At 39.3% G+C, this 23,515-nt stretch overlaps 2 protein-coding genes across 3 annotated transcripts; one reads left to right on the forward strand and one right to left on the reverse strand.

Moving 5' to 3' along the window:
- Positions 1 to 51: 51 nt before the first annotated feature.
- Positions 52 to 18,046, reverse strand: fmnl1a (formin-like 1a). Its single transcript, XM_023957434.2, has 24 exons — positions 17,477 to 18,046; positions 13,508 to 13,591; positions 13,130 to 13,216; positions 12,975 to 13,048; positions 12,106 to 12,189; positions 11,879 to 12,019; positions 11,266 to 11,374; positions 11,101 to 11,177; positions 10,922 to 11,015; positions 7,852 to 7,926; positions 7,657 to 7,767; positions 7,308 to 7,457; positions 7,098 to 7,199; positions 3,500 to 4,085; positions 3,288 to 3,412; positions 2,991 to 3,193; positions 2,672 to 2,903; positions 2,533 to 2,601; positions 2,379 to 2,459; positions 2,172 to 2,301; positions 933 to 1,198; positions 766 to 861; positions 563 to 677; positions 52 to 450 (listed from the first exon to the last, which is right to left on the reverse strand). Exons 1-24 carry the CDS (start codon positions 17,651 to 17,653, stop codon positions 386 to 388), a joined length of 3,333 nt encoding a protein of 1,110 aa, XP_023813202.1. The 5' UTR covers positions 17,654 to 18,046; the 3' UTR covers positions 52 to 385.
- A 742-nt stretch (positions 18,047 to 18,788) lies between these two features.
- On the forward strand, positions 18,789 to 23,261 carry mlx (MAX dimerization protein MLX). Of its 2 annotated transcripts, none has more exons than XM_023957437.2 (8): positions 18,789 to 18,927; positions 19,785 to 19,821; positions 19,952 to 20,041; positions 20,386 to 20,495; positions 20,578 to 20,680; positions 20,970 to 21,069; positions 21,394 to 21,595; positions 22,278 to 23,261. In XM_023957437.2, exons 1-8 carry the CDS (start codon positions 18,892 to 18,894, stop codon positions 22,332 to 22,334), a joined length of 735 nt encoding a protein of 244 aa, XP_023813205.1. In that variant the 5' UTR covers positions 18,789 to 18,891; the 3' UTR covers positions 22,335 to 23,261. The 2 variants fall into 2 exon arrangements, with proteins under 2 accessions (XP_023813205.1, XP_023813206.1); XM_023957438.2 differs by lacking the exon at positions 18,789 to 18,927 and adding an exon at positions 18,969 to 19,288.
- The last annotated feature ends 254 nt before the right edge of the window (positions 23,262 to 23,515 follow it).

Genomic DNA, 23,515 nt, shown 5'->3' on the forward strand with positions numbered 1-23,515 from the left:
TAAAGGAAAAGAATCCTGTGTATTCACAAAAAGCACAAATACAAACACAAAGGCTGAAAAAAAGCACTTTACTTTGAATTATTGAGCACGAGTTACCTAACTCCAATTTCCATTAAGGCACCATGAAAATATTTAATGTTTGTTTTTGTTATTTTTTCATTCAACTTCATGACCTGTTATTTAAAAATATTTCCAAATTCTATTTACAGATAAAAAACGTGATATTGTAATAGTAATACTTGTTATTATATGGATATAAATGAATTTAAATCATGAAAAATATTCTATGTACAGCTCATCTTAGAAAATAGGATTTTCCTTATATTGAATGTGATTCCAGTTATGTCTTTAAGCTAAAAAAAAAAAAGTGTGAATCAGAAATAGCTCAAGTCTCCTGGCGCTGTGCAGGGCGACGACCATCTGTCCGCCTGTATGGTGTGTTCCTCAAATCTGAGGAAGAGCAAAAGAAAAAAAAAGGCTGGTGTGAGATTCCAATTTCGTCCGGAATTACATAAAATGTGAGGCAAACAATCTAAAGTGTAGTATCAGAAGAAATGAAGACCTGTGATGATGTCCTCCAGAGCTCCATCTTTTCCTTCACGGACTGGAGGCTTCAACTGCTTCTTCTTCAGTTCTGCAATTAGGTCCATTTGAGGCATCTTTGGCATCCCAGGACCCTAAGCGTTAGCAAAATAAAGCAATTGAAACAATTATTTCTAACACCATGAGATGCCTTAGTTTCCATCAAGACATTTCATTTCTTACCTTTGGACTCACTGCCTTGTTTGGAGATGGCGATTCCTTCACCTCCTGGCTTTCGCTCTCCATTTTCTTCTTCTGCTCAAGCTCCTGCTTTGCTGTCTGCAGTACAGGCAATATGGATAAACATACAACCTAAAAAAGCATCTGATCCAAATACATAGCTACTGTACCTTATAGGCTTTTATGAAGCGTCCAAAGATGGGGAAAAACATGGAGGGCTGTGTGGTTTTGGGGTTCTCTCCGAAATACTCCACGACAGAAAGGTAAGCCTCCTGTGCTGTCTTGCTGTCTTTGATCAAAGAGTCAAGATGTTCACTGTTGACTTTGATGAATTCCTTCAACACAGTACTGTCGTCCTGCACCAAGAACTCCTTCTTGGTCATTTCCATTCCTCGCTCTAACGTGCGGATGTCTTGCAGAATGCCATCCAGGGACACTAGCAAAGCAATCACAGAGTTTAACAACATTTCACAGGTAAATGCACAGATGTATACAGTTAATTTATGCCTTAGTCACAACTGCCCTTACGGATAGTTATGGATAAACCTGTGTGTTTCACATAGGTGGCCGGCACAAAATATCAACGTCATAGACTGCTTGTGAGCTCGTAGAGCGACAATGTTCATATGCATTTTCTCAATGGACGAGCAATGGACTACAGGTCGAGGTGAACACTAACAACACACAAGGGTAAGTTGGGAGGAAGTAGGTGAGATCCAGGCGTGTCATACGGATTCTTCCTTTTTTCAATTCCCCCCGAAACTTGTGCACTGTGCAAGGAGCCCATTAGTGATGTTCAAGTTTAAGTGTGTCCTCCTTGCTTGCTGCCTGGTTGTAAAAAAATTAGGAAATTAGACAATAGGGAAGCGTGTAGTATTTGCATACCGTCAGTACGAGGCCAGTACTCGCACCTCACTAATGAAAAAAGTGGGGCATAAGTGCACCGTACGATAGCATCCCCTTTACGTTATAAGTGCATTAACTTACATTATCCTTACAAATACTTTAAGATAGATTTACCACACGCATGAAAATGGTACGTTCCATTTTTCTGATCACCCACAAGGGAACTGCGAGACACACCTGGGCTCCCTTTAACCCTTGTGCTATCCTAGCCACTATAACATTGGGAGTTGGGTCATCTAGACCCACTAGACAGTGCGCTGAACCTTTTTTCTTCAATGATTTGTGATCTTCACTGGTGTCCATGGATTACATGAAATCTTTCCACCTTTGTCATGGTAGGGAGAACACGTCAGTGTAAGGGTGGGGTCATCTGAGATAGCACAAGGGTTAAGATGCGGCTGCACCTCTTTACAACCCACCAAAGGCCCGGACAACCCAAATAATGTACAGTTTAACACCTGTGCTTTGGTGCATGTGACTAAGGCATGAAGCTGTTTAATTACCAAGTGCTGCCTTGTCCACAAATTGAAGATCAGTGTAGAAGTTGACCAGATCGGGGTACTTTTCCTGGATAATACTGGTGATAAAGTGAAGTAACGTCTGTTTACGGTCAGTAGATTTAGTCTCCAGCAGCTGAAGGGTAAAAAAGGGAGATGGTTCATTTAAAGGTTCTTGTTTATTAAGATTTGTTCTGCATGTTAGTTACTTACGAGGTCGAGGCTTTGCAGCCTAAAACCATACGCTGCACCTCTCTTACTGCTGTTCATATAGTTCCCAAAGGCAAGAACAATCTGAAAAGAAACAAGAAATGTATAAAAGTTCACATTTTGAAAGCTGCACGTGTGTGCACTCAAATTCACTCACTTCCAAGATCTTTTTTAATTTGGCCGAAGACTTGATGGACATCGATGCAGCAATGATGGAATTCAATTGCTGCGGATAACGAAAAGTCTGATTAACGCCTGTTCAACCTTAGAAGACAACAGCACATTAACCAACTTACTGGCTGCAAGCGTTTGATGGTGTCTGGGAAGTTGCCCATGAAGGTGAGAGTGTTTATTCGCTGGTTCAGGCGAGGAATCTTCCCAAAGCGTAAAATAAATTGGTCCTCATGGGTCAGTTCGTCTAGTGGTCGTCCTTCTTTCTCATAATTTACCAGAAGCTTCATCTCAAAATCTGATGGTATAAAGTGTTCAAGCAGTTCCAGGAAGTCTATGGATAAGGACTGATCGTATCTGTAAAATTAGAGGGTTGTTGTTAGTGCGTGCATGACAAAAAGTTTGAAAGAAGAGCAGTTTCAAACATGTTAACTAAGCACGTACGTCTCTATTGCAGTGCAGATGTCGGATGGGCTCATTCCTCCTTTCCGTAAAGTGATTGCCAGATTCTTGGCCTTGTTGGCATCAATCAAAGATGTCTTGCTGGGAGCTTTTTGGACCATCTTTTTCTTGACTTTGGACAGATCTGCTGCATTCCCCTGGGCCCTTGTCTTAAACTGCTCCTCAAAATCCTCCATATTAAGCTCCTGAGGCAGAAATAATGAATACCAAACGAGTAGAGGTTTTAAAAACATTGGTTGAGATGCCATGCAAAGTGCAGTGCGTTGTGTGAGATCTCACCTCTAAGATCTGTTCATCGTCCAGATCATTGAAGACTGTGCCTGTAACCTGGTTAGGTTTCAACGCTTGCCAATTCAACAGAGGCATCCTGAACTTGGTCTGAATGCTCCGTTTGCTCTTAAGCCCTGTAGAAAAATACGCATTTAGTCACATTGACGCTGCATCCGGACCGTTTCCAGTTTGTGGTACGTTTCAGGTTTTAACATCCTCACCAGACTGGGTGTCTACAGCTCCAGGAGGTAATGGGGGTCCACCGCCAGGTGGAGGAGGGGGAAGCGGTGGTCCACAACCAGGTGGGGGAGGCGGCGGTGGTGGACCGGAACCAGGAGGGGGAGGGGGAGGTGGGGGACCAGCACCAGGTGGTGGTGGAGGAGGAGGAGGAGGTGGGCATGTCCCAGATAGAGGAGGAGGAGGAGGAGGAGGAGGTGGGCATGTCCCAGACAATCCCTCTTGGGGTGGAGGTGGAGGTGGTGGAGGAGGAGGGGCAGTTTGCTCTGAACCAGCAGGGGCTGGAGGTGAAGAAGGGCTCGGACTGCTTGGTTCAGTCGTTGGGGTTTGGACATATTCCACCACTGTGACGGGCACCACTTGGATATCCAAACCACCTGAGGGATTGCGACCCACTCGAATCAAACCTTTTTCCTGCAGCTCCTGGATCTTCTGCTCCAGCTCAGAATTTGTCTGACTGACAGAGGTGCTCAAACGCTCACGGTCTTTCTCCCTTTCCCTGTCCAGCTCCCGTTCTCTTTCCCTCTGTTGCAAAGAGCCAACCTGGGAGCACGACTCTCGCAGGCTTTCCTGTGAGGTGGAAATGCAAAATAAAAATAACAAACACACACGTTATGGTGCTTCAAATGTTAACCTGGTTGAAAGTTGTATAAATATTCTGGAGAACTTGTTTCTACAGTCAGGTGAACATTGTGCACTTTGCCATTTTTTTATGCTACATTATAAAAGATCAAAGATTTTAACTTGAAGTCCTATTATTTGCCAAAATAAAACTTTGATCAAAATTTATAAACTCACTCCATAAAATTGTATTTTTAGCATTGTCTGTTGCATTTTTTAAATGATTGTTGATATATCTAAGGAAATCTAAGCTTAAAATAGTATTTCTTGATTCAAATTGTTGTGAATCAGGAGCAGATGAAAAAATGCCATTGGAAAAAGCCTGTAGCAGTGATGTGGAAGCTACAATCAGCGGGCCACAAGCTCCCTGCTCCTCTCTATTCTCATGCATCCACTTGCAGATCAAATAGATTCATGCGGGCGTGTGACAGGCTGTAATCTAGCAGGATAGAGTGGAAACAGAAGGATGTCGCGAAGCAGGGACGGGCTTACTCCACGCCAACAGTCTTGCTCATAACTCAGAGGTAAATTTCAAATGAACTAATGCCAGAAACTATGTACTAGAAAACATTTTTTTTACATTTTGTCTAAAAATGGCATGATCATATTTAAAAGACAACTGGGAACGCTCTTATAATAGATCAAGGAATGACTGACACAGGCTACCCATGGCAAATTTCCCACAGTTTTATTAAAAACTTGTGAGCATCGCTTAAACTGATGTTTCCTCCATGCTTGTCATCTTAAAAACTATTGTGGCAGTTTAACAAGTCTTAGCCAATGTTTGTTCCTCTTTTGAGAAACACAATAATTAAATGCTTACTTACTTTTTTTAAGGGCAACACTTACTGGACTGTCTTTTTTTACCCAACCTAATTAAAATCCATGAGCTACAGAATGAAGAAACTTGTGAGGAATTTAGGCAGAAGTTGAGACAGGTCCTGGGTGGTCAGGATGAGCTTCCAGATGACTGGGAAACTACAGCAGAGATTATCAGGGAAACAGGTAGGAAGGTGCTAGGTGTGTCATCTGGAAAGAGGAAAGACGGTAAAGACACTTGGTGGTGGAATGAGGAAGTACAGGAATGCGTCCAGAGGAAGAGGTTGGCTAAAAAGAAGTGAGATGTAGAAAGGACTGAGGAAGGTAGACAGGAGTACAAGGAAGCGCAGCGTAGAGCGAAGAGAGAGGTGGCAAAGGCCAAACAGAAAGCTTACGATGAGCTATATGACAGGTTAGACACAAAGGAAGGAGAGAAGGACTTGTACAGGCTAGCCAGACAGAGAGACAGAGATGGAAAGGACGTGCAACAGATAAGGGTGATTAAGGACAGAGATGGAAAGGTGCTAACAACCCAGGAGAGTGTACAGAAAAGATGGAAGGAGTATTTTGAGGAGCTGATGAACAAGGAAAATAACAGGGAAAGAAGGGAGGAAGATGTGGTTGTTGTGGAGCAGGAAGTAGCAGAGATTGGAAAGGATGAGGTTAGGAAGGCTCTGAAAAGGATGAAGAGCGGAAAAGGCCGTTGGTCCTGATGACCTACCTGTGGAGGTATGGAAGTGCTTAGGAGAGACAGCAGTGGAATTTCTAACGAGTTTGTTCAATATGATTTTAGAGAGTGAGAAGGTGCCTCAGGAATGGCGTAGAAGCGTTCGGGTCCCGATCTTTAAGAACAAGGGCGACACGCAGGACTGTAGCAACTATAGAGGAATGAAGTTGATGAGCCACACAATGAAGCTGTGGGAAAGAGTAGTGGAAGCCAGGCTTAGGAAGAAGGTGGAGATTTGTGTCCTGCCCCGTAAGAGCACCACTGATGCCATTTTTGCTTTAAGAATGTTGATGGAAAAGTACAGAGAAGGTCAGAAGGAGCTGCATTGTGTGTTCGTAGATTTAGAGAAGGTGTATGACAGGGTGCCGAGGGAGGAGCTGTGGTACTGTATGAGGTCGTCTGGAGTGGCAGAGAAGTACGTCAGAGTAGTTCAGGACATGTATGAGAGAAGTATGACGGTGGTGAGATGTGCTGTAGGTCAGACAGAGGAGTTCAAGGTGGAGGTGGGACTACACCAAGGATCAGCTTTGAGTCTCTTTTTGTTTGCTATGCTGATGGACAGGCTGACAGACGAGGTAAGACAGGAATCTCCCTGGACAATGATGTTTGCGGATGACATCGTAATTTGCAGTGAGAGTAGAGAGCAGGTGGAGGAACAGCTAGAGAGGTGGAGGTTTGCTCTGGAAAGAAGAGGCATGAAGGTCAGTCGTAGTAAGACAGAATACATGTGTCTGAACGAGAGGGATCAAGGTAGAAGCGTTAGGTTACAGGGGACTGAGGTGAAGAAGGTGCAGGAGTTTAAGTACTTGGGGTCAACAGTTCAGTGTGATGGAGAGTGTGGAAAAGAGGTGAAGAGGCGAGTGCAGGCAGGTTGGAGCGGTTGGAGGAAAGTGTCAGGAGTGTTGTGTGACAGAAGAGTGTCAGCAAAACTCAAAGGAAAGGTGTACAAGACAGTGGTGAGACCAGCTCTGCTCTATGGGTTAGAGACGGTAGCAGTGAGACAGAGACAAGAGGCTGAGATGGAGGTAGCGGAGATGAAGATGTTGAGGTTCTCCTTAGAAGTGACCAGGTTAGACAGGATAAGGAACGAGTACATCAGAGGGACGGCTCATGTTGCCTGTGTTAGCGACAAAGTCAGAGAAGCCAGACTGAGATGGTTTGGACATGTTCAGAGGAGGGATAGTGGATATATTGGTAGAAGGATGTTGGAGATGGAGCTGCCTGGCAGGAGGGCAAGAGGACGGCCAAAGAGGAGATATATGGATGTCTTAACAGAGGACATGAAGTTGGCTAAAGTTAGGGTAGAAGATGTTCACGATAGAGTGAGGTGGAAAAGGATGATTCGCTGTGGCGACCCCTGATAGGAAACGCCGAGAGAGAAGAAGAAGAATTAAAAGCCATGAGATGGTTCTTACTCTGAGCAGCTCGATCTCCTTGGATGACTGCAATAACTGAGTTTCGAGTTCACTTATCCTCTCTGCACTTTGATTCTCAACCTCCTGAAGCCTGGCAGAGAGCTGCAACAAGAACAAAAAACACCATTCAAATTCAAGTTAAATTCACACAACCAGGAACAAAATCCTACCTCTGCTGGCTGAAAGTGATCCCATGCGTCCCTGCCTCACCTGAATGTTGTGCTCCTGGAGTTCATCCACATGGTCCAACACTCCTCCTCTGTTCTCAGCGTCCTCCAGCAGAGCTCCCACATCTAACACGTTATCCAGGTAGGCTTGGATCTGAACCTTCAGCTTCTCACTTTCAGTCTCTTTCAGACTCTAAAGAAAAAGGAAGTCATTTATTTTTTCTATTAGTCATATCACTTAAAAACTCAGTATAAGTGTCATTGTCTTTATTTAAGATGTGAAATTTTTCTTTGGACAAATTTTTTATAAGGTGCAACAGCCTAGATGGATTTGCATTTTCTTTGAAGATGACCACTGCTGAACAACCTCTGAGTTTGTCAAGGACATTTACCTCTAAATACTTGTCTAATCCCAGGTGAGTGAACTCGTACTGTAGATGGACTCGGAAGTTCATGTTTTCCACTGAATGAACCACGATGTTAATGAACTGCATGCAGGCGACCTGCAGACAAACACGGTGGCAGCTGAACATCACATACATTCAGGCTCTCAGCATGAGACACAACTGGTTTAAAAGTTGTCTTACCATGAAGTCAATGTTGTTGTCATCATGTATGAAGTACTCCATCAGCTTCTCAAAGCGGTCCTTTTCTTTGCTCACCTGGAAGAAAATACAGCAATTTACTTTTTCTCTATAAGGCATAATAGTTATGTTTTTGGATCGATTAATACTATATCAAAGTGTGAAAACTGACATTTTCTAGGACATAGTTTCTGCAGAGCGGCAGTAGTTCATTAAAAAGTTGCCTCTCAGCTGTAGGCGGGACTGTTGGCACGGTGTAAGCCCACCCCTGCTTCCCGACATCCTTCTTTTTACACGCTTTCCCGTTAGCTTACAGCCCCTCACACCCTCAAGCTAACATTACCGGTGCAACGAAAATGCAGAGCAATAGTGGAACTATCCAGCCGTACAGTTTTGAGCCAGATGCCAGCTCAGACAAGAAAGAAGTACATGAATGTAATCGTCTGCAAGTGGATGCATTGGAATGGAGCAGAGCAGAAAAAATATATCATTTAAATTAAGAAATATATTTCAATATATCAGGAACTTACTCATACATTTTAAATTATATTGCAATATATGGATGAAAAATCTATTTATTTTTATTGATTTATATATATGTTGAAATTAATTTGTGTATTAACGAACTATTTTTTTAATTGGTTGTATCTTTGTTGAAATATATACATTTTTTGGTTGTTAGGCAGGAATTCCTAAATCCGATTTTGCAACCAATATTTCTTAATATGAAAAAATGGTTGGACCACATATGAATATGTAACAATTTATATAACTTAAATGCCATTGACTGTAATACTAAATGATTATTTACATAGGAAAGTAATTATTTGAGTCATAGCTATAGCTATGTATTTGTAATCTATATAACATCATATGAGTCTAGGCATATTATCTTTTATGTTTATTATATGATATATAGAAATTTGTATATAGTGGTGGACAAAATTGTTGGTAGTGAAAAGAAAGAAAGTGCACAATGCTCACTGAAATTACTTGAAACGCTCAAAAGTAACAATAAATTAAAATTTATTGAAAATTAAATAATCAAAATCAGTGATACATTTTGAGTTGTTGATTAACAGAATTATTTAAAAAAACAAACTAATGAAATAGGGCTGGACAAAAATGATGGTACCCATAACTTAATATGTTGTTGCACTACCTTTTGAGGCAATCACTGCAATTAAACGGTTTCTGTTTTTGTCAATGAGCCTTCTGCACCTGTCCACAGGTATTTTGGCCCACTCCTCATGAGCAAACTGCTCCAGTTGTCTCAGGATTGACGGGTGTCTTCTCCAAATGGCATGGTTCAGCTCCTTCCACAGATGTTCAAGGGGATTCAGATCTGGGCTCATAGAAGGCCACTTCAGAATAGTCCAACGCTTTTCTCTCAGCCGTTCTTGGGGGTTTTGGCTGTGTGTTTTGGATTGTTGTCCTGTTGGAAGACCCATGACCTGCGACTGAGACCAAGCTTTCTGACACTAGGCACCACATTTCTATCCAGAATGCCTTGATAATCTAGAGATTTCATTATACCTCGCACAACTTCAAGACACCCTGTGCCAGATGCAGCAAAGCAGCCCCAAAACAGAACTGAGCCTCCTCCATGTTTCACAGTAGGGACAGTGTTCTTTTCATTGTATGCTTCATTTTTGAGTGTATGAACACAGAAGTGATGTGCCTTACCAAAAAGCTCCAGTTTGGTCTCATCTGTCCAAAGGACATTTTCCCAGAAGCTTTGTATTTGCATTTTTGCAAATTCCAGTCTGGCTTTTTTATGATTTCCTTTCAACGGTGGTGTCCTCCTTAGTCGTCTCGCTTATGAAGTCCACTCTGGCTCAAACAACGACGAATGGTGTGATCTGACACTGATGTTACTTGATCTAGGAGTTCACCTTTAATGTCTTTGGAGGTTGTTCTGGGCTCTTCCAACTATCCGTCTCCTCAATTTTCCTCTTCCGGCCACGTCCAGGGAGGTTGGCTACTGTCCCGTGGGTCTTAACCTTCTGAATAATATGTGCTACTGTCGTCACAGGAACTTCAAGCTGCTTAGAGATGGTTTTATAGCCTTTACCTTTACGATGAATGTCTATAATTTTGTTTCTAATGTCCTGGGACAATTCTCTCCTTCGCTTTCTGTTGTCCATGTTCAGTGTGGTCCACACCTTTTCACCAAAGTGACTATTTTTCTCCCTTTAAACAGGCAGCCTGACTGTCTGATTATAGGTTTAAAAACAGCAGTGATGTCAATTAAAGGACATCCTGAGTTCATCATGACCCCCTGGGCAATTAGTTCTCAGTCTTTTATGGAGGTACCATCATTTTTGTCCAGCCCTATTTCATTAGTTTTTTTTTTTTTTAATAATTATGTTAATCAACAACTCAAAAGAAATCGCTTATATTCATTATTTAATTTTTAATAAATTTTAATCTATTGTTACTTTTGAACGTTTCAAGTAATTTCAGTGAGCATTGTGGGCTTTTTTTCTTTAACTGAGGGGTACCAACAATTTTGTCCACCACTGTATAATGCCTCTTTTAATATATGACTTACGTTATATGATATAGTGGGATATAATAGATTACATAGTATATCAGTCAATAGGACATTTCAGTAGAAATCACAATTCATTGCATAGAATGTTACCACATATGAAAATGCAATTATGGCAGTATTTTAAAATACTGAAAAATATATTACTTCCATATATGGAATATATTGTCAATACATTGTTGCTCAATATATTGAGAAATATATTTTTGTTTCCCAAGCGATCATGAGAAAAGTGCCACAAGAACATGTTAAAAACATCAAAATGTTAATTTTATTGGAGTGGGTCTTTGCTTCCAAAAAAGCAAAAGCTATACTTCTGCAGTGTGACTGAATTAGAACACAGACATGCGTGCATGACTGTTAGACATGAGCTAAACTTAAAGTTTTGCATGCGAGGGCTGACGTGTCTCACTCACTGAGTGATGAAAGACAGGAAGTAAGCAACAGAGGAATGACTGAAAGCAAAACTCAAACTCACATCCAAATATCGCAATCCAGTTAAAAGAAAAAGAATTTCACCTCCTTGAAGTTATCAAAAGCAGAGAGAATGATGTCATGCCCTCCTCTGACAAGACACACCGCAGCCAGTAACTCCAGAACAAGAGCCTTGGTCCTGTCACGACAAAGGAGGTGGGGGTTAGATGTGGATGGAGACAGACGGATGGCACACGCTTCATCTTGCTGGAGATCCCTCTCACCTGGGATTCCTGCTGTTGAGACTGAGGGTGATCTCGTTCACGCAGCGCGGGTGACTCATCACCAGGTTGAAGCCAGACTGAAAGCAAAGACAAGATATGAAAAGCTGGTCTCAGGCAACTTTATGCAGAAAATGCAAGTTTTTTACAGTTTAATATAGCCTGTACCTGGTAGTTCATGATGGCTCGCAAGCACATGATGCAGACATGTATGTCGTCTCTTTGGAGGGACACATGGGGCTTCTTTTGCATCTTGTTCACCAAAGTTGAGCTTATTCTGATAAAGAACAAGTCATCACAGAAGTACACCAGTAAAAATCAGCTGCAATCTAGCTGATTTTCCAGTTATTTATAGGGATATCAGTATACCAGTACCTGCTTGCAGTATCAGATTAAGAGAAAATTAACATAAAAATAAATAAAGAATTATGCCCTACAATTGTAAAATGAGACAAAAAAATGCAGCAAATTTTAATAAAATGAGAAACAAAAGTATTATTTTGTGTTTTAGTCTTGCCGTCATTTTACGAGATTTCTTATGTCACTTAAAAATAAAAAAAATTAAAGAAATTTGAGACTAATTCCATGAAGTTAATAGCTGATGAGCCGCAGACAGTACGTTTACATTACTTTGCATCAGAGTAATTCTGTGCTCTCCAATAGAAATCTTTTTTTATATGTTTATTTGTATTATATTCACTACTCATTCAAGGAAGGATTCAGAAAACAACAGTGATTCCTACTAAATCTAAAAGCTCAGCTTGTGACTGCAGCTGCTCACCTCACAGTCAGCGCCCGAGCAGCTCTGGTCACCCCGTGGGACTGACTGCTGCTGGGACTCTTGGTCAAATCCTCCATTGATCTGTCCATTGACTTTTTCCTGTCTGACACTGTTCCGTTTTCCACACTGTCCATGTCAAACCTACAAGGTGCACAGGGGAAGGATGAGAAATCCTTACACTGACATGGATCTAGCACAATCTAACATTACATGAGATGTTTACTCACGGGGAGTCGCTTTGGGCGTGGGACAGGTATTCCACCAGAACATCCAAACCTTTATTCTCCTCATTGAGAAACTCCTGGGCCCATCTACAAAAATAAGAAAAGTATTGAAGCACATGGATTTAAAAAGCTGAAAAAAAAAATATTTTGAGCCACACCTCTGCTACAAAATATTGCCAACTGTCGTTTCTTTAGTTTCTACCTTTAAAGATTCTAACCATCATGTGTTAACGTCTCCCCAGTTTATTCTGGAGGCTTTCTGAAGAGTTTTTAGGCCCTTTTTTTTATTTTTACATATTTTGTTTTACCTTTTTTGTTCTGCCAAAAGCACCCATACCCATAAATTATTCAAGAAAAAAAAAAAAGAGAATACGACACATTTGACACTGCAAAAGCAAATCATGCTTAATTTGGGAATATATTCTGGTTTTATAAAAAACTAAAGTTTAAAAACTAAAAATGCAGCTCGCTAAAAATGTTCTTGTTTACATTCTGGTCCAGCAAGTCCAACTGGTGACAGCATTAGGAGCTGTGACTCCAATCAAAAGTGAGTTACTCCAACAGAACATGTTATTTAATCCCATCGGAAGTTCAGCAGGTTTAGAAGTACTGACACCAGTGATTAAATAAAGTTCCTCTTCATTTCAAAAGATGTGATTGTGGGGAAGATAAATGTGAACAAAACCCCAAACTGAAATTCAAGTCAAAGTTTCACAATATACTGTAAATATATGTAAATAACAACACAGTGGTAAACCATTTATCAAATAACTAACACATTCTAAATTAGATTAGAATAGATAGATCCCATAGATTAATTCTTTTAATTAAAAAAATAAATAAATGTAAGGTGTTTTAGTCATTAAGCTCACCCGATGTGGTTGGTACGAAGAGATATCTCCAGGTTTTTAAGGACCTGAGTGGCATCTTGAATCCTTTTCTTTAACTAAAGAACCAAAAAAAGATAGAATAACCAAATAATTTTCATATGATGGGCATTAAATGAGAAGTAACGCTTTGTGCTGACCCTTCGGGACACCCCTCCTTGATCTTGGTAGAAGCTCTTGATCTTGACCAGGTAGGTGGAAGGAGGGCTCTTCACTTGGAAACGCTCCTTATAGGAGAAGAAACAGGTGACACATTTTTCAACTACAAACACATGACACAGTTCCTGCCTGGGCTGGTAAACACAACAGATAAACCACCCTCCGTTGCCATGCCGACACATCTTGCCACCACAGAAAAGTGCGCTGCGGGGTTTTCACACAGCAAATATCACACAGGTCTTCTTTTGGGTGCTTATGCACTTTGCTTCAACTCTGTCCACATGAAGGAAGCAGTAACCTGCCGAGAGTCATGTGCTGCTGCCTGAAACCAGAACATCACCAAGGGAAGACGCTCTCACCTGATCGCAGACTAATTCCCACTTCTTGTCATTGTCGTATTGGCTTAACAGCTTCAGTTTGTCAGGAGGCAGGTTCATGTAACTCTGCAAGAGAGAGGAACAAGGAGATGCTGCTTTAACCAGAAAACACAACAAATTATAAAAATAGAAATAAAGGTAGCGGTGCTTTATCTGTGTTAACATTTAATGCAACAATATTGCACCGATTAGTGTTTGCATGGTGGTCCAGGAGTTACCATGGATTCCAAATAATAGTCAATTTAAGTAGGAAAATTGAAAGGTTATATAAATGTGGTTATGTACTATTCACTCATTACTGCTTTTTGCTTTGCTTTGACCCTGAGGTTGCCCAGCACTGGCCTTTTAGTTGTTCCCATTGACTGTACAAGAGAATTGGACTGAGTGATCCCTCCCCCTTCTTGTTTTGAGACAGCTATTACTCAGTCATTCTATTTGTCACGAAATCCATTCTTGCTCTAATGCCCTTTTTTAACATGTTCTTGCAAATCCTATTTTTTTTCACAATATTTTTTCTTTATTGCAAGTTATTTGAGTTATCAAATCAAAGTTTATTTATTAAATCATGTGCGAGTTATAAACTGACCAATCAGACCAATTCTCTCAAGCCTGCTTTCAGTGGGAGGGGCATGGACTTCAAACAAGCTTACTCATGACTGACGACAGTAGTTGCCATAGAAACATTGACTCAGACCAACTTGGACCAATGACTGTCGTCTAGCTCCAACATGGTGACGTCCGTATCACAGAAAAATGGTGACTGAATTGCTTTCATTTCGCTGGAGCCAGAAATAAGTCGTTTTCTATGGGTGGAGTCACACACACTTAGTCCAGTTCTCTAATACAGTCAATGGTTGGTCCTAAGATGAGGAGAAAACTCACGGCGATGCTTTGTTCCACCTTTACTGTTCTGCCAGAGAACCTCAGAACCACAGTGACAGTAGAGGTTTTTAGGAAGAAGCTCAAGACCCAACTTTTTTGACATGGCTTTTTGATTATCTTACCTGGTTATTTATTTTAACGTTTTTTATGTATTTAGTTCATCTATTCTTTTCCTATTAAGATTTTAGCTCCAGTGTTTCCTTAAGGGGATCCATTGTACCATTCATTGCCAGCTTTGTCTGTGGTTGTTGCCACAGTGCTCGCCTCCATTGAGGCCTCACGACTGTGGAGAGAGCCCTGATCTGGGTGGTATAAATACATTTCCATTATCTTGTTTTATCACAGCAAAGGCAAGCCATGAGTTTCTTTTACAGGTTTCTTCCTATTTACAGTCAAATTTTCATGCATTTATTCATTTGGGGTCACGGGGTGCACGTGTCAATTGAGAGGATGGTAGGGTGTGGGGGGCAAAGCGGTGGATCGGTATTCATTTTGTGTACTGTCTTTAACAGTGAAGCACTTTGAGCTGCTCAAAACACGATACATACTTTTTATAAATAAATATTAACCTATATATTTTGTTTTTGCAAATTCCATAAAGAATCATTGAGGCTGCCAACCTTAGCCGACCTTTGGAATTTTTTTTTTTTTTTTTAAATGACATTTATTTTTTGACTAATTGAATTCTGCCCACAAAGGAAAGTTTGTCTTCGGAAATGAGAGTTGCTCATTTCCCAAAAAGAACTGCACAGAACAGGGGTTTGCAAGCTGAGACTCTGGAGTCACACATTTGAATCCTTCCATTGTGACTATTTGGTATTGAAAAAAATGCTAATGATTTAAATAAATAATAATTTGTTATTTTGATTGATTTGTTTTAAATAAGTAATTTTTGTCTTTTTTTAAGAAATTCTAAACCAAAATTTTCATATTTATATTGGATAGTAAAGGAGAAAAAGGATGATTGTGCACAACAGTCATGATTTTAAAAAAATGCCCTGTTTTTCTTTCTTGCATCTTAATTCAACTACATCTTCAGCAGCAAGAGGATCTTTTTTCGACACAGGCTGTATTTTTATTTTGAAAGGAACCCGGATGTGCTGCTGTCAAAATAAAATAAATTAAAATGGTTATATTGAGAAAAAATTAAACACTGTTATATTTAAATGTATTCTAAATATTTAAAAGCCTTATTTTATCAATGAATGACCATAAAAAAATAAAGTGTATTTTTCTAAATGGTGAGGAGGGACTTTGTGACTCTGGCTGGGTTTTGGTCATCAAGAAACCGAACCAAACTAGTGAAGCAAATTTGAATTGATATTAAGAGTTTATTATTATTTTTACTTTAAAATTAGATTTTCATGCAGAATAAACATGTACCGGTACATGCTTGATGATATCAGGTATTTCCAACCTTCAAACATGCAACTTGCTGACAGGAAAAAAATCTCAAGTTGATACTGGGTGTGCCTTTCTATCAATCCCTTAACAGTAGTTTGCAGTTTCACTGTTTTTGTTAAGAAGCCGTTAGACTGAAAATGCCTTCCTGTTTTGGTGCAAGGGTGTCAAACTAGGTCTGGTAAAGGAGGAGCCCTTCTGTGGCCTCTGTGGTGGAAGACTAACCAAAATATGATGTCGTTCACTTTTTAGTTTACATGAATTGACGTAGAGTGCCCTTTTCTCTTTTTTTTTTCTCCCCGAGTAGGCTAGTGATGCAAAATCATTGGCTTGTGTCTTGAGTTTACATTTGAAAAAATGGTTCTGAAAGAAGAAGTGAGGTCATGCATTCAGAAAGGGTGGAGCAGGCAGAAACGAGTTTGGCAAAATGCTGTTTTTTTTTTAACACCATTTGGTATGCAAATATCAATAAACCTATAACCCCAAACATGCCCCACAGGTATATTGTTTTGTCATAAATAAAAGAGTAAAAATGTGAATTTTAAATATTAAACCATGTTTATATGCATCAAGCGTTAAAAATAAAAATACTAAAAACCGACTTTAGTCTAGAATCTGATGGATTCTTGGATTTTAGATATACAGAAAAAAAAAGTAAAGGATAATGTTAAATATAAAAATAAAAGAAAACGTGATAAATATACTATTTATCTTTTCACGATATCGTTTTGAAAATACTCAAAATTTGTGCTCAGCCTGTGCTTCGTTGTGTGTTGCATCAGCACTTGTATTTAGAAACTGTGGGGATCTGTTGCTGAAGTTTTGAAAGTGGGTTTTTCCCCCTTTTTGTTAAAAAATATTTAAGAGTCTATGGTTGCATAATTTGCTTCATTTCTGTCAAAGTTGTGTTGTTTATGGCAGGAGTGGCAGGTGTGTATTGCTCAGCAAACTTTTCAGCCACACAGCGTGACACAAAACTGTTGGTGAAGTAAATGCAGTGTGCGGTCTGGGGTTTTCGTACAGAAAAAGGTTCAACCCTCACAGAGGAGATCTTAACATGATAGTAGCTTAAAGTGTTTACAAAGAAAACAAATTATAGAGCAAATATCTTTTATAAAAAACCTTAGATAAATTGGATTTTAAATTGTCTTGGTTTTGGTGTTTTTGAACACAAATGGCGGGCGATCTTGGGGTTTTGTTGTTGAACTTTTCGACTTGCATGGGTGTTGATCGGGTGGTGAAACACTCGCTTTCCGGTCCTGTGCTTTTTTCATGTAAACGTATTGCTCAACTTCCCCCTTATGACCAGCTGCCCATGCGTGTTCTGATCACCCTTTACGTACCGTGTGTCGGTTTCAAGTATATTAAAAAAGTTAAATGTTTACTCAAATCCATTTTTATAAATGTACAAACTCTCAGGTTGTAGGTCAGTTTTAGAGTTTAAACACTGAGAATAAACATAAAATTATTAAGATTTCAAACAATAACAAGCATCTTGGCAGGTGCAGAAATGCTGTACACAACCCAACACACAAGACTAAACATTAAAAGGTTATATTAGATCAAACTTCTTATTTATGTGATTCCAAATAACCTTCCTAACAACAGGTTTCTTGGACTGTAGTGTCTCTGCATTTGGTGAAAGTGTGAGTAACAAGAACCACTCACCAGGACCACATTGAAGCGTTCTTCCAGCTCCTCCTCCGGAGGCATGGGAAGTTTTGGGGGAGCCGACTGTTTCTTCTGCAAGACAAGTGCGGGATCACTCATTGCCGAAACCGAGATCCTGGCGTCCCGGCCGTCAGCAGGTTCTTGCTCCAAGCCCCCTGCCGCCGCATTCCCCATCACTAATCTCCAAAAGTAATCCAGGAGGAAAGCTTTACACAAACCCTTTCTCCGAGGAAAATTGGTGTATTCCAGAGCAGAGTGACAAAAAGTTGGTCACTCTAAATGACAAAAACAGGAAGGTCTAAGATGAATCAAGTCCTGTGCCTTTAAGGTGAAGAACATTTATTCTAAATTGCGTCCTGTCTTCAAGACAGGATAAGTGATGAAAAAAACGAGGGTTGTCTTCATGTTTGTCCGCTCAGAAACTTGTCTGTCTACATGAGCCAACAAGAACAAGACAATAGCCTTGTTAGGCCTGCGTGCTCTAAGAAAAGACGTACCCAACTCTCATGAACTATTTCTACACAGGTTGAAAACTTCTCTGAATAAGGCAGAGACGCCTCTGTATGAGAGGAAGGAGAGGGGAGTGTGAAACACAGACAGAAACCACAGAAGCAGAAAAGCAGAAGAGTAACTTCCTGTGTATGAGTGCAGCAGAACCTGAGGTGGAGGACAGGGTGGAAGATAAACTGCATCCGTTATTCGGATCACAAATATAAAAAGGTACATAACAAATAAACAACACATAGCAAAAGAAAAGAACTACATTGCTCATGGTAACCAGAAATAAAGACACAATTACAACATGCAAATGTACAAAATTAAACCAACAATAGAATTGTCTGCAGCTTATTAATCATTTAAAGCTAAATCTATAAACTGGAGCTGTTTATTCCACTCTAGCTTGAGACAGGTTTGTTTTGGAGGTCGCACGGGTCAAACAGCTAAAGTTGAATACTGGTTTTAAAACTGAGAAACAGCGACCTCCTGCGTTTAAAGATTATCACTGCATATAGCCGTGCAACATTTGAGATCAGTATGAAATTTTCGTTATGAATGATACTAACATTCACATTGTTGTGTATATAAATAGTTAAAGGAATAAATAAATATATGTGACAAATACTTGAAGTTTGAACAATAGGTGCCTACATTTTTACCAAAAATTACGTCAGTTACATATTACATCAAAAGGTAAAACATTTAAAAGTATCTTCTTACTAATTAATCACAGAAACAAAAAAACTACTTGTATACAAAACACATACATATATAAAGTATTTATATTTATAGTTAAAGTATTATTTAAATGTTGATGGTTTGAAATATGAACGCATCTCATTCCTAACAAAGCAGTTTAATTTACGAGTGACACGTGAATGCGACACCACTATTAGTTTTTTCAGCCTTCCAAAATGACGGATCCTACATCCCCAGAGGAACACTGGAAAGTAAGTCACTCTTATGAACCAGATTTTAACTTATCACAAACTTTACTTTTTTAAATAATTACTTGGTCTGTGTTGTTGGGGGCGGCAGTTATAACTGACTCGGCTGTCAAAACGCGGAAGTAAAGTGGAAACGGTGCTTTGATAATAGCCTCGCGGCTAACTAGCTTAGTGACGTTAAGCAACATTGAAGTGCTTAGCAAAGCAAGCTAGCTAAGTAAACAAAGCTACCGGAAAACTCGGGTTAATTCAGTTTTTAAAAAGTCTTCATGCACATGAAAAAAATACACTTGGGTCAGCAAAACCGTAGATATCTAAACAAAAGAACGGAGAGAGAGTCGGTTTCATTGTGTGTACAATGACGGTAGGAAAATGAAAATTTGGTTTCTGTCAAGATTTCATAACGAAGAAGTACTAGTAGTCTGCCTTTACATTTAAGCTAATGCATGTAGTTTGTTTTGTCAGGTTTGGTACCAGTGCCACTAAGTAAAATTTTAAGAGATATTTTTGATGTTAAAAAACCTTTGAATCTTGACTTTACAGTAGATTAATTGTATTTTTTTATATGTCAGCTTAACTTTGATGCTGAAAGTACCATTCAAGAGGGAGCCACTAGAAAATCACTAATTGTGAAGTTTACCTGTTCTTTTGTTGTTGTCCTAAATTTTAACTAAATTGCGATCGAACGAGTTGTGTTCTCCCTGCTTGAATGTGTTAAACCAGGACAATCCTCAGTGGGTGTTCTGGTCTTTGTAATCAAAGTATTTAGAACAGCACACTTTCTTTTCTTTTTTTGGTCTATAATGGTAAACCCACCGCTTTTTGTCCATTTCTCCTGCTTCTTTATGATGGCTGCGCAGACAGATGGTGCTTTCAGCGATGGTGGCTTTGACCAAAGTGAGTAGTTTTTGGGTTTTGTTTTTAAATCAAATCCTGCCTGTGAGAAAACAACTTTTTCGGATTGGTTTTCTTTTTGTTTATGTCTTATTTTTGTCATATTTCTAAACATTTATGCTTATATTTGCAGGTTTCTATATTGAAACAGCCAGAAAAGGAAGTGTGGTGTCCAGAGCAAACAGCATCGGGTCAACAAGTGCCTCTTCAGTACCAAATACTGGTAGCTTTAGAGTCTTTTAAATCGACATCCAGTCTGTTTTGATATCAATCAAAAGTTTTACTCTGTCATCATAAATGAAAATAATAGGAAATTACTTTATTGTTTTTCTTTTCAATCCACAATTGTGCTATCTACCCTTTTCTGGAAGACTAAATTCTTTGGTTAAAAGTATTTAATATACTTTTTCTTGGTGAGAAATGTTTATAAAAACATGCTAACATCCCAATAGAACCATGAGGCCACTTTGAGATTTGACTCTTGTATTTATTGAAATGCTTTTTATAATTTGATCGACAGCACAAAAACAGAGTCGGGTCACAATAGTTTAATTTATTCCAAAATAGATGATGAGGACAGCGACTACAGACACGAGACGTCGCTTAAAGACTCGTATAAAGACAGAAGGAGACAAGCGCACACACAAGCTGAGCAAAAGCGCAGAGATGCCATCAAGGTGAGACCGCAGAAGAATCGCGTCACTGTCTTTAAAATTCCAGATATCTGATCTCGTATATATTTCTTTACTTTTATTTCAGAAAGGTTATGATGATCTTCAGTCAATTGTTCCAACCTGTCAACAGCAGTCTGAGTTTGCCGTAGGAGCACAGAAGATCAGCAAAGCTACAATCCTGCAGAAAAGTAAGATTTACTCAAAACCTATTGAAATAGTGGGATGATAACATTTGTTCTTTTACATTTGTAAAAGTATTTATTCTTTTTATATTTGAAACACCTGTAATGCTAAAAGTGAGGTTATTTTCAGACAGTCAGGTAAATGTGAGATGGTAGTTTCCACTAAACACATTTAAAAACTGATAACACGATCTAGTTTCAGTTACCTTTATGGTCACAAAATAGATGCAAAAACCATAAAAAGCAGTATGAAGAAACTAACTGACAATGCTCTGATTCTTTTTTTTTTTTTTAGCTATTGACTACATTCATTTTCTTCATAAAGAAAAGAAGAAGCAAGAGGAGGAAGTCTCTGTCCTGAGGAAAGAAGTTATGGCACTTAAGATAATGAAAACGTGAGAGCAGCTTATAATGACATACCACCTTTTCCTACTTAAGTCTTCCTCATAGTTTGTCAACACTCTGCCTTTATTTGGATTAAAAATATAGTTGTTGTTTTTTTTGCATTAAGAGATTTTGATTTTTTTTAAGTTCTTGCCCCTTTTCTAATGTAAAGTTTTGTTGAAAAAAACATCATTTTTGTATCATAGTTTGTTTTTTCTTCTTCTCCAGGACCTTTTTAGCTTCAATAATCTAATAGAAACTGAAGTAAACTGTTAAATTCATAACTGCTGTCAACCTTTAGTGGTATAAATACTGTCTGTTTTGTTTTTTTGAAGGAACTATGAGCACATAGTAAAGGCTCATCAGAGCAATCCACAACAGGGAGAGGATCAGGTGTCTGACCAGGTCAAGTTTGACATCTTTCAGAGCATCATGGACTCCCTGTTTGTGTCCTTCAGCAACTCCGTCTCAGTCAGCAGCTTCGAAGAACTGTCTGCTTGTGTTTTTAGCTGGATTGAAGAGCACTGCAAACCACAGGTACCAAATATTGCTTTTTTAGCGTTTGTGCTTAGAAAACTACGACAGAGTATTGGGGCCACCATCAAAACAAACAAATAAAGACATTTACGAGCATAAAGTGGTAAAATGAAGAGAAAAGTCATAAAATCACAAGTAAAAGAGTCAAATTGTTATTTAAAAAATAGATATATTAAGTTTACAAGATTGTAGTCATAAATTTATGAGGCTAAAGTCTGTTACCAAGAAAAATATAAGCAAAAAGCAACAAAATCTTGTTTCAGAGACGTAGAGCACATTTACTTCAGCAAATAAGGAAGTCTTTTAGTGATTCAACATCGTTTTATTAGAACTAGAAGGACATTGTGCAGGAAACTGGGCCTCTTCAAAGATTCTTGACCCATAAGGTGTAGATTTCTAGCGGGCGAACCGTTGACGCCGTCGACAGTAAAGCTGCATTATAGCACATGGATTCCTATGTTCAACTAAAACCTTATGGCATCGGCATAAGTGATTGATGGATTTAGTCAGAAGCTTACACAATCAGCCTGTATTTTAGAAAAAGCAACTATTTTCTTCCTAATTCACCAACTTTATTCTCGTAAATGTTTTATGGTGGCCCTAATACTGCGTCGTAGAAAACAGACAAAACTAATGAGTCTTTATTCAGACTTTCCTATTTCTTTCTTCTTTTTTTTTGTAGACGTTGCGGGAGTTTGTTGTTGGCGTCCTGCGGCAGATTAATGTTCAGCTTTACTGATCAAAGAGACTTTAACTCCCCAAAACAGACTCTCAAGATGACTAAAAAAAACGTTTTCAGCGAGGCTGTGCTGCAGTTATTCCCACTCTAGCTCCTCCGGGACTCCAGGGCTGCCGGAGGATTCCCCCTTCAAGAAGCCTCGTGGAGGTTGGAGCGGAGATGACCAGGTGTGTTTGACCGAGCGGCGAAAGAAAGTAGTTTCTGAGCTTTTCATAAGCTGAAATGCAGCATTTGTTTTTAGAGGAAATGTCCGCGTTGATCCCAACATGCTGCCAAATATTGTAGCAAGCAGCTAGTTGTGTCTTCATGCCCCCAGCTTTGTTTTTTTAATGGTCCACACCAAACTGTTTAACGGTGGTTTCTGCTGCACGTGGAGGACTATTGCATGTGGAGAATGCGCATGTTACGCCTGAGTTTGAGGCTCGGAGCACAGAATCACTCCGGAGTTGTGAAAGTGTTTGACTACTTTGTCATCGCAGGCTTTTATGTGCGCTTTTAGTGCACGCCATGGGACACTTCCCCATGATTTCCTTTAAAAAAATACTTTAATGTGAAATAATTCACATTTTAAATGTAGTTTTGACAAACCAATGAAAAAAAACCTTCATTATAGTGAATTGAATTGGGACAAAACAGATAAAAATGCCCCACAATTCATCACCGAGGGATTTTTCAGCCTTATTTCTGAGCAGATCAGAATGTGTTTTATACAACCCATTTGGGTTATAATTGCCTTCTTTTCATTATTCCGTTTGCAGACGTTTCATTAAAATCATTTCGTAAGTTCCCGGTTTTAAGTGTTTTTTTTCCCCCCCACAAAAAATAAGAAATTTTAATCAATTTTGTTTCAGATATTTTTAAGTTAAAATCTGTGGCCACTTCAGTTATATTGTATAATCACAAAGCAATAAAGCAACTTTACAAAAAGTCTGATTACATTTGTGTTGGTGGGATATTTGAATATGTCTGCATTTTATTAAAATATCCGTTTGTCTTGTTGAATTGTGCTTTCTATGGCCAGTAAATTGACACTTCCAAATGGATGAAATGGAGAGAAAAAGGCATAAAATGCTATAGCAGCAGTTTGTAACAAAGCTTTTGAAAACTTAAATCTCGGGTTCAGGCATTAAAACGTCGTCCTAAGCATGACGTCGGCTCAGCTGAGGGTTCATTTTTCCCAG

This window comes from Oryzias latipes, chromosome 8, assembly GCF_053564925.1.
Source record: "Oryzias latipes strain Hd-rR chromosome 8, Olatipes_Hd-rR_3.1".
In the NCBI taxonomy this organism is placed as follows: domain Eukaryota; kingdom Metazoa; phylum Chordata; class Actinopteri; order Beloniformes; family Adrianichthyidae; genus Oryzias; species Oryzias latipes.